The sequence below is a fragment of the Psittacula echo genome, assembly GCF_963264785.1.
Source record: "Psittacula echo genome assembly, chromosome: Z".
NCBI lineage: Eukaryota > Metazoa > Chordata > Aves > Psittaciformes > Psittacidae > Psittacula > Psittacula echo.
Genome location: NC_137742.1, coordinates 28,428,557 through 28,439,659, shown reverse-complemented (window position 1 = coordinate 28,439,659; position 11,103 = coordinate 28,428,557). Strand labels below are relative to the sequence as shown.

At 38.4% G+C, this 11,103-nt stretch overlaps 1 protein-coding gene across 3 annotated transcripts; it reads right to left on the bottom strand.

Moving 5' to 3' along the window:
- On the bottom strand, window positions 1-11,037 carry ANKRA2 (ankyrin repeat family A member 2). 3 transcript variants are annotated; one of them, XM_080637975.1, is made up of 9 exons: window positions 10,999-11,037; window positions 9,814-10,209; window positions 7,597-7,755; window positions 6,259-6,324; window positions 4,804-4,901; window positions 4,463-4,588; window positions 4,004-4,070; window positions 3,828-3,908; window positions 1-2,788 (listed from the first exon to the last, which is right to left on the bottom strand). In XM_080637975.1, exons 2-9 carry the CDS (start codon window positions 10,112-10,114, stop codon window positions 2,733-2,735), a joined length of 954 nt encoding a protein of 317 aa, XP_080494101.1. In that variant the 5' UTR covers window positions 10,115-10,209; window positions 10,999-11,037; the 3' UTR covers window positions 1-2,732. The 3 variants fall into 3 exon arrangements, with proteins under 3 accessions (XP_080494101.1, XP_080494100.1, XP_080494102.1); XM_080637974.1 differs by having other exon boundaries at window positions 9,814-10,215; window positions 10,999-11,030; XM_080637976.1 differs by lacking the exon at window positions 4,004-4,070 and having other exon boundaries at window positions 2,756-2,788; window positions 9,814-10,215; window positions 10,999-11,030.
- Between the last annotated feature and the right edge of the window lie 66 nt (window positions 11,038-11,103).

Below are 11,103 nucleotides of genomic sequence, written 5' to 3'. Positions count from 1 at the left end.
ACAAAATACAAAGCAGATAGAGAAGGTTCATCATTTAGAACAAGTATTTTCCTGTAACACAAATAATACACAAAAAGCAAATTCTGGTACTTACACACACTTGTATAGCATGTCCATACACAAAGTGTCTTAAAAAATAATCAGAAATAGGTCAGGTTATGATGTTTCCAGAAAAGATGGTTTGCATTATTTTTGCATTGCTTTTGAACAAACATGGAAATTCAACATTTGCTTTTACATCAGCCATTAAATCTCAGTATTTATAATATGCAATTTTTACAGTAATGGCCACTTCATGTTATTTTAAAATTACTTGTAGGAAGACACATTTTTCTACATGTTAATTATGAAACAATTTCCCTACCTTGCTTTCAAGGCATGCTGGATTTACTGTTTCTTTCATCTGATTTAATCATGCCTGATACAGTAAAACTGTTGTAAAACTCTATATAAAAAATACAAGTGTTAAAGTCTGGGAGAGAGAGAATACTCAAATGCAGCAAGGATTTCACTAGCATCAGCAGAGTCAATTACATTTTCCTGCTTCACCTTCCTTCACCTTAGGTTCATTAAATTTCAGTTTTCAGCTTCATGAAAGAAATGATCTCTGAACTTGCTCTCGCACAATCTTTCAGAGGTTAATTTTGGCCCAATTTACACCTTCTATACACCACTGATGTTTCAGTAGAGTTATAGAGAAATTTGGCCAGAAATTCAGGTTTAATCTGTGTAGGTTTGGATTTTTTTTTTTCCTTACGTTTTTCTCCTATTGCATATTTAGTCACTTTGAAATAACAAAGTTAATGTTTTGAGTTATTTTTCTGGCTCTGGTGCAGAAGAGCTCGGCTGGATTATGCCCCAGCCTTCCAGTATCCTTGGTCAGGATCACAGTGCATGTACTTTAAACAGTACTGATTTCCTTTGTGTATGGAATATTTTCAAATAGAAACATTACATGGAGCAAGGAAGAAAGGCAGGGGCTAGGGGTGCATGGATGTGGCTGGATGCTAGACCTCTAGTGGACACAATGCAGAAATGCTTAGGAAAACATGCAAACTCTCTCTAGAGTTCTGTATGTACAGTCAGGGAAAAAGCTTCTGAGAAGTCTCTTCCAGAAGTTTATCTATTATTTGTCCCATTATTATTATCTATTATGTCCCATTACTCAGTGCAGAGGACTCAAAATCAGTGCACATTGCCTAATTTTTAAACTAATCTCAAAATCATAATTGCTGTTCTAATTGAACAGCTGTCTGGACATCCTGCCAAAGGAGGGGATGAGAGGCTGGATAGCAGCCCTGCAAAGAGAGTTCTGTGGGTCTGCATTGATGGCAAGTTGAATGTGAGTCAACAGTGTGCCCTGGCAGCCAGAAGGGCCAACCTTGTCCTGGGGTACATCAAGAACAGTATAGCTGGCTGGTCAAGGGAGGTGATTGATTGTCCTACTCCAGACTGCACCGGTGTGGCCCCACCTTGAGTAGTCTGTGCAGTTTTGGATATCTCAGCATAAGAATGACATCAGGCCATTAGAGTGTGTCCAGATGAGACCGACCAAGATGGTGAAAGGCCTTGAGGGTAAGACTTCTGGGGAGCAGCTGCGGTTACTTGGTTTGCTCAGCTTGGAGAAGACTGAGGGGTGACTACATCACAGCCTACAACTGCATCAAGGGGTGGTAGCAGAGAGAGAAGTGCTGATCTCTCTCTGGTGACCAAATGGAATGAAGCTGTGTCAGAGAAAGTTCAGTATGGACATTAGAAGGTTCCTCAGGCAATGGCAGTTGGTCACTGGAACAAGCTTCCCAGGGAACAGTCATGGCACCATGTCTGTCAGAGTTCAAGAGCCGCCTGGGTGACGTTTTTAGTCATATGGTTTAGTTTTAGGTAGTCCTGTGAGGAGCAGTGAGTTGGACTCCATGATCCTTATGGGTCCCTTCCATCTTGAGATATCTTATGATTCTATGATCCAAAGGAGCACACTTTGGCTGAAGAAGGCTGGAACGCAGTAGGATTTGGCTTGTCTTCCTATACAGCTGATGGCTGCTTTCAGCCACTGCAGGGAGGGTATTCAGGAGCTAGGAATTCTGCACTTGTAATTTGGCTTCATTTTATCAAAGAAGTTTCTACCTAGGATGCTCTAGCCTAGCTGTTTCAGGACTACAGCAGGAAGGGACATGGGAAGAAATCAGATAGGAATTAAACTACCATCACCAAAGCCCTTCAATTTACTATCAACTTAAAAATCAGATAAAGCCAAAAGCTTATGCAGTAGTATTAACTGGGGATCTTGAAAACAATCACATCTGGTGTGTATTTTCTTATTGGTAATACTAAAGATGTGTATCTTCTGTGGTGACACGCCTCAATTATCTAAACAAATTTCATCCTGGGAACATGTATCAATGACATGAAATAGGACACATGTCACAGTGCCACCCACTGCACTCAGTGTAAACATTTAGATAGTCAAAACTGGTTGTATTTACAAATATTTTCATGCACAATTGACTTTTTCTTCTAAAATTATATAAAATATTTTTAAGAAAAGGATGGCATTGCATAATTTTAGGAACAACAATGAAAGAAGAGGAAGAATATTAAAAAGCTTAACTAAAACCAGCAAATAGTTGAACTGAGGTAAAGTTTAAAACAACTAACCCTTGTCACTGATTATAGGGCTAAAAAGCAGTATAAATGTCCAAGCCAAGAACTGACACCCGCAAAAGAGCCAACCATTATTCCTTGATATTCTGAAGTAGCTTTAATAAATGAGACTCAATAACCTGTTGAACTAAAGCAGAGAAAAAGATCAAGTTAATCAGTGTTCAATGTTTTTTCACATTTTTAGGGCTGTACTATTTTTTCCTGGTAGATGCCAGCTTATCCTGTACAATCATTTAACAAAAACCAAACAGGAATAAATTCACTGTGGGAAGAGAGTTTACATCCCTTCAGAAAATAAAAGCCTCACATATTGCAAAACCAATACACCCAGTAAGACAGATGATAGGGTTTTGAGCTGATGATCTGTTCTCTTGTTTGAAAAGGCTGATAGCATATGGAAAACAAATTTTAAAGCCTATAAATGGAAAGTAGGCAAACATGTTTATTAAAAACTACTTCTGTAGAATGTTTTGAGACTGAACTCTTGAAGTAGTCCTATATTTAGACATTAATAATGTTACTGCCACCCTATAAGTACAGGGCCCTGGTTGGAGAAGCTATACATGCAGTGCTGAGCTTATTTCAGGATGCAGTTCATTTCTGTAATGGCAGGCATTTCACAGCTTTCAGAATGAGGGCAGCATGAGGAAAAAACAATGAAGAATCCCTTCTTTGCCTCTTTTTTCTAGAAACAAGTCAGGTAGCCTAATTCACTGATCCTGGCTGTTACTGTTTGTCTCCAAGAAAAACTGGAGCTAGTCTGACAGAGAAAGAAGGTTTTGCAAGCTACATCACATCATGCCAATCAACAAAGTGCCAGGGTGAGCGGGTCAGGAGGGCTGCGGGTCTCTTATCATTGTCTGGTGCAACACACACCCTTTTGTACAGGGTGGGGGAGTAGCTCAGGGCTACATCAGCCCTGCACACCATTATCTGTGCCCACAGATGAAGGCCTAGCTCAGTGACATTTTCTTACTAGGTACTTGGCTTTCTGAGACAGGCACAGAAATTCCTACTCATTTTGGGCCGATACATTTAGGTGTAATAAGACTTGTAGGACAGGGATTTTCTAACAGCTGCAAAACTTCTATTAGATCACTGCAGCAGCTACATAAACAAGGAGCAGTAAAAATCAAAATCAAAGAATTAACATTTGCAATACTCACCACTCCGATAGCCCAGGGCTACAGCCAAATCCATGGAATTATAGCCAGCATCTGTTTCGATAGTTGGATCAGCACCACTTTCTATGTAAAACAGGAAAACAAACTCATACTTCTGACAATGAGAATGGCAATACTCAGTATTATTACTGATAATAAAGTTGGGACAGTCTGCTTACCAAGCAGAATTTTTACACATTTCACATGGTTCCCATGTACTGCATATAGCAGAGGTGTGCCTCCATTCTGCGAATGCAAAGAAAAGCCTTAGAAACTTAATGATTGAGCAGTCTGCAATTGTAATTCATTAACACACCAGTATACTTCTATGTATCAGTAAGAAACTTCATAGGTTTTTTAAAAATGAGATTCTATTTTGGAACTTCAATTAATTTTTTTTTTGTCTGCTGTTTAGAATGCAAGCTCATCCTTCTAGAAGGACTCAGTGTTAGTCTCATTCTCTTTTTGCCAACAAGTCAGAACTAGTAATGCCAACTTCTCTTATCGTATAGAAGTTTTGAAGCTCTCAGGTATTTTAGAAGAGGGAGAATAATTTTAAAACCCGAAACAGTGCTATGCCCTGGTCCAAATTTTCTGACCAAAGCACCCTATGACATAAATTAGAGCTAGAGTCTTACCCAGTCATACTCATTGACATCAACTCCACAGTCGAGCAGCATTTTGACAATATCTGTGTATCCTTTACTGCAAGCCAGTGAGAGGGCACTTTCTCGTCCTTTCCCCAAAATCTGAGGATCTGCACCCTGAAATTATAATAACAACAACAGCAACAACAAATCAAATTAACCACACTTTTTTTAAATGTGAGGTTTTACACAGAACTTAACTTTAAAACTTTTAAGTTTATAGCAGCATTGAAAAAAAAATCAGAAGGCAAACTGAACTAAAAATCAGAAGGCAAACTGAACTAAAAAAGTAATTTAAATGAATTTAAAATGAGGTGTGTTTATTTCCTTACATTTTGGAGGAGAAATTCCACTATTGCTATCTGCCCATGAGCTGCAGCCCACATCAGAGGGGTAAATCCTTCTTCATCCTTATGATTGATTACATTTTCTGTGTAAAGATAAATATGTAATTTAGTAATCCCTTTCACTAATGCACAGTAGAAGCTCGTGAAATGCACTGATGTATTCATGGTGAATGGAATGAGTTATCAGTGTGGCCTAAGAGTCATTCTTACCTTAACTTTAAAAACAAAATTCTATTGCAATGGTGGTGAAATACCTTTGTCCAAGAAAGAAAAAACATTCAACTGAGCAAAGTAAAATTTAAGAATTGGGTTTATTCATTTTTTAAGCTCTATAAATCAAGCTCTGTTTCTACTCAGAAATGTTACAAGTTGTCAGTAATCTGGGCTTTATCTTTGGAAAAAAGAGAAGGGCTGTTTGAAAAACGAAGAAGGACAGTCTGGATTATACTGCAGAAGGTAGTGTTTGTTTTTTGGTTTTTTTTCAACAGAGTCACAAGATCTTGTAAAGACTTATCTTGTAAAGCAATATAGATAGTGTACCTCCTTTCCCCCAGAGTTCATGTAATCAATAGGGTGTTTTGTGGAAACAATTAAGGTCTACTTATAGTGCAGCTGGAAGAAGGAAAAAGAAAATATTTTAACATTTGGCTGGCTGAAATAGTTGAGTTGGAATTTGTAAAAAATATTTAAGTACTTAAAAAATCCAATGCTTATCACAGCACTAGAGTATGCATTTTTTACTGATGCTCCAGAATCAATTTGTTTGCTATATACATTACAAAGTATATAGACCCAGAGACTCATTACTTGCTTTCCAGCAAACATTTCAACAAAGAGCGAAAGAAGAGCTGATTACTACTAGTATAATAATATACTATTAACAATATATTCCCTTATACTATTAACAGTATATTACTCAATTCAATATGCTATGCATTATGGACACACAAATGTCACACTGAGGACTATCACCCAACTCAGACTGAGCAGCACTATTATATCATGGGTGTGAGCTATGGTTTAAATTACCAACATACAGCTCTATACACTGATTGATTAAATAAAATCGGAAAGCCATTGTTTTAAATTACAAAGATAATAACAATTAAAAAATAACAACTCTTCTGATAGAACAGATTCTCCCCTCTCATTTATATGGATTACTTATATAGCTCGGGAGCAGCAGGAGGAAGGGATTTACCTACAACTCCTATTAATGCTAATGTTTCACTTAAACCCCAAATCATAGGAAACAGTGAATAAAAGACAGATGTGAAACAAAAGCCCACATCTGCAAAGAACAGATACGTGAAATATCCTTCAATTTGTTCCAGAATTGAGGATTTTTTTTTTTTTAATGTTTTTTGGGGAAAACTTAAGCACAACAAGGCATAAATGCCCCAAAGAAAAAAGGAAGAGATTACTGTTCTTCTGTCTCACCTTGTTCAATACGCGTGGCCAGATACAACATTTCTCCCTGAGCAGCCAGCTGATGAACTGATAAAGCTGAAAAAAAGGAAGCAAAATCATGTGTCACACATACCAATTTTCATTCTGCTCTATTTGGAATTTGACTTAAGCAGTACAGAACATGGATTTGAGAATGTAGATAGGTTTCACATTATACTCTGAACTAGAATCACTATCTTAAGAAGTTTTGAAAATGTTCCACAGGTTTAGGTAATTTTTTAACCGAGGCAGAAATTGTACTAAAAAGCAGAAGATACTTCCGACACTGACTCTTTACAAGGCAACATGCTCCCTGATGCTTGGCAAGCAATCCAGGATCATATTAAGAACATTTATGAAAGGAAAATAAGCATCTTTTGGTAAATTGAGGTTGTGTAGTTTTAAAATGACATCTAAGAGATCGCATGTCAGGAGACCTGTCACACTGCTCAGTGAGCCTGTGGCATGACTCTCACTCACTACAATGTGGAATACATCAGGCATTACAAAACTATTACAAGACATGACATCTGCACCTACATCTACAGGGGAAAAAAAGGAGTGTGGGCTTGTTTTAAACTTATGGAAGTTGGTCTTCAATACCAAGAGGTTGGAAAGGTGGTCAGGAGGGAATATATAATAAATTATCCACATTATATAATAACAAAATTAGCTAACAAGTACATAATACATACCGTTCACTGTCCTTCTATTCACTACATGAAACATTAAAGTTTTATTTTTTTCAGAAAGACTGTGCATTTTGTTCATGGCCTATGCTGCAGCTCCACATTAATTTTTCCAATGCAAGCAGCCTTTTAACATTGAATTTATAATCTATAGATGAAATAATTTATAAATGAATTACATAGAATTAATTTATAAAGAAAATACTTACCAATTAACAAAACCTCATAAATTGTCCTGCCTTTCAAGATCTGTGGCAATCATGACATTTGCAGTATGAGTTTGTAGCACTCACTAATCATCTAATTTTAATAAATTTTTTTTACAAGATGCACAGGTTCTGAAAACAAGTACAAGAAGCACATTGACTTAAAGCTCAGAAAGGATCCGAAAAATCTTTACCTATTTTTTTTCTAATCAAGAATTGGATCCTTTCTGGAAAATACACTTCAGACATGAATCCAAAACAGTAGGAAGATCAATATTTCACAGTTGGAACCATGTGAAATTAGACAAGACTATCTCAATGTTTTCTCCTTATAAAGGAATTTATTAAAACACCGAAGGAAAAAAAATAGAAAAATCTGTCAGCCATCTAACACACAGTTCACAAAATAATTAACAGTAAGTCAGGATACTTACAGTTTACAAGCAGAGGTGTTGTAGAGACTTCATTTCCCCTGTGTTTGTTAGTTAGGGTAGTTGACTGTTTTATTGGTGAGAAATGCTTAGTAGTTGATGGAGTATAAACATGTCTTACTTGGATACCAGGGGAAGGAGAAGTGTGGCTGTTGCATTCAGCTACATTGAACAGAGAAAACAGACAGGATTTTAATACTAGTAAGAGCATTAAAAGCAAGCCACAGATTTTAAGTCAAACTAGAAGGCACCAGTGTCACAAGATCTTTAAAACCCATGTTAAGTAAGCTTTGTGACATGTGCTTTTCCACTGTGTATTGTCAGAGTTAAACTGCTGTTTTCACTTCTAGCATAAAACAATGCTGCTACCCACATGTTCAGTATTCAGTACAGCATAATGTCACAAAAATTGGGTGTCTGAATAAGGTTAAGCCTTCATCTAGATTTTCAACAGTGCCTAGCATGGATTTATCAGGTACAAGAGCCCCACATACCCTACCACATCCTTATTAATGCTCTTCAGTCCAATATCATGATGCAGCTGCAGTCAGCAATGCAGTCAGGTAACTGCTCAGATCATCCCTTTGCCTACTTCCCAAGACTACCTTCACTAATTTTCTTCACCAGGACTTTTTACACTTCTGCTGGACAAATCTGTAATTGCATTATGAATGCCTTATTAATACTTATCCAGCAGGAAGAGAGATATTCCACAATAACTTCCATAAAATGCAACAGCAAGTCACCACTTAGAATGTGGGAAGTTATGCAGTGCTGCTATGTTCATCTGTACTAACTTTCCCAGCTTTCTATTAGAATTTAATGGCATTTTATTACAGAATACGTACATTATCTTGGCTTCTGCTTCTCAAAAGTACCTATTAGCTTTGAGAAGTAGCTGAGGAGCCACGTAATTTTTAAGAAGCTAACTGATTAAATACTGGAAATACATATTGAAAGATTAAACTCCATTACTGGCTAAATCGACTTGACATCAGTGTGCAACAGTAATTAATGACTGGAAAGTAATTAACAAGCACACTGAACTCATACCATAGAGAAACTCATGATCATAAACCCAAGTGCAAATTCAGGGAGGCAAGCAATTACAATTAGAGAGTAACTGGATGAAAATGAAATTACATTTTGTTTGTTAATCAAATTGCTACAGCTGACTTGATCAAACTAAGAGACCTACCAGGGATTTTTGACCTGTGGTACCTGGATCTGCAGGACTACTTCTAAGGGGTTCACAAATATTACCTAAGAAAAAACACCCTACTGCTGATGGGTCTAAATCTGCCGTTCAGGTCTGCAGCTCCACTAGTAAGCACCTAGGGCCTGCAAATCAAAAAAGTTTGAAAATTACAATGGCTACAATGAATTGCAGCCAACAATACAAATCAGAGAAACCATTAAAATTGACAATAGGCCCATGTTTGTATGTGTTGTAGAAAATAGGTCAAATTCAACCTCATAAAAAGATACGTCACTAAGAATCTGAAATATGCCAGCAAGCACTGGAAATCACAACTGTTAAGGAGAAATAGACTGAAGTCCTAATTCTGGTCTCTATCAAAATGTTCAGCCATGAAAAAGCACTGTTCAGTTCTGATGAAGCTGACCAGCAATGGCTGGCAATCCAGCTGCAGCGATCCAGAACTGGAGTAACATCCACTTTCAAGTAGTGTGAAGCTGCACTGGCAAGCCAGTCACTGCAACAACTACAGGCTTCGTACCATATTGATAAAACAAAATCAATGGCATGAGCTATGCTATTTTGTCATCGGTACCGCTGAAAGGATAAAACATGCTGCAGGAAGCCACTGAAGTTGAAATGATTATATAGTGCTTTCAGTAGTGTTTTGCAGATACATGCACTCAACAACATGTAGCATGTGGTAGAACGTGATACACAAAAGAAGTAAACTTGTTTTCATGATCAGCATCAGCTCTTATTAAATTAAATCAGAGACTTTTTGTGCCACTATTTTTTCAATTAAAAAAAAACAACCCTAAAAATGTTTTAAAAATAATATGGAAGAAAATTAATTTTACAATAATAATTCATTAAGTATATAATAGAAATAGATGGCTAAGAAATTCTAGGCAACTATTATTGATTAACACATGTATAAGGCAGAGACTTTTTTTAAAAAAATAGCAGTTTAACAGGATGACAAGAGTCCACACACAACAATTTGTACCATAAAGTTCAACCTTTAAATAAGACAGATGCCACTTCAAGGTCAGAGTTAACTTGGTCTTGAATATTTTTACTGTCCTCTTCATTCAAAGATTTCACAAATCGCGAGCAGACATTCATATCAAATCTATTGGGCAAAATGAATTTCATTCCCATGGTAACACTCTGAGCTGGGCCTTCCTCTGTGCTAGAGTCAAGCTGATGCTCCACCTTGATGTCCGGCATGGGTGGAAGGCTGTAGCTAGCAGTACATTCTTCCACAATTAACTGGGCTGCAATGTCTAAGTTTGTGGAAGATGCCATGGCCCCAGCCATGTGAAAGTTTTATGCAGAAAGTTTCTTCATGGTTTCTAGCCACTAGCAGTTCCAGCCAATGAAGCTGTACCTAGAGTTCCGGATGTCTAAATAACCTGAAACTGAATAAATTTAACAGGTTAACAACATTCTGGTGAAGCAATGCACAAAAATACATCAAGCTTGGCTTCACTGAAGCTGATGGAATTTGGTTCTGATAGTTGAAACTGTGGTGAAATACCAATCTTACTGCTGTCACAAGCAGTATGAGTTGTGGGTATAGGTTTAAATGGAGGGGACCAAACCATTCATTCAAATTTGATCATGCGGATACTTAAGCCGAATTCCATAATGAAGCCACTAGGAGCTCCATCTAAGTAACGTTTCATAGTATCAGTCCGAATCAACAAAAAAAAAACCCCACCAGAACCAACCACGTTTATACCAAGGCAGGAGAACATGCCTTTATTTCCTAAAACCATTAGACTTGAAGGAAAATTTACAGTGACTTTATGCCATTTTATGACTTAAGCCTTTCCATAACCTGAGTAAAACAAATGCCTTCTACCCTATGCGTAGGAAAACAACTCCATCTATGTCCGTGACACAGAACACCCCAGTTCACCCTGATAGCACCCGGGCAGCCTAACGCCACGCGGGGCTCCGCGGCCTGGCAGCGCCATGCCCTCCTTCAGCCCACCCTCTCCCCTTAAAGCAGGCCGTCAGCCACAGCACGAAGGGCCCGAAGGCCGGCTGCAGCGACAGCCAGGCTGCCGCCACGGGCGCTGCGGAGCACCCGCCGCCCGTGACCCCCCGGCAGGGCGAGACGGGACAGGGTGGGACAGGGCGGAACACGGCTGGGCAGGGCTGGGCTGGGCAGCTCGGGCCCCATGGCATCACCTCACCTCGGCACCACCACCTCTACCGCTGACAGAGAGGCGGACGTGACACCATACAGCTCCGCCGCGGTGGCGATTGGCTAGGTGAGAGTCGCCTTTTGATGACGTATT

Excerpts from the sequence above, each read along its gene's own strand:
- ANKRA2 (XM_080637975.1), bottom strand. The coding sequence starts at position 10,114 with ATGGCTGGGGCCATGGCATCTTCCACAAACTTAGACATTGCAGCCCAG. Across the intron at positions 4,589-4,803 it reads TGGAATTTCTCCTCCAAAAT|GGTGCAGATCCTCAGATTTT; the intron begins GTAAGGAAATAA and ends TTATAATTTCAG. Across the intron at positions 4,071-4,462 it reads ATGTCAATGAGTATGACTGG|AATGGAGGCACACCTCTGCT; the intron begins GTAAGACTCTAG and ends TTGCATTCGCAG.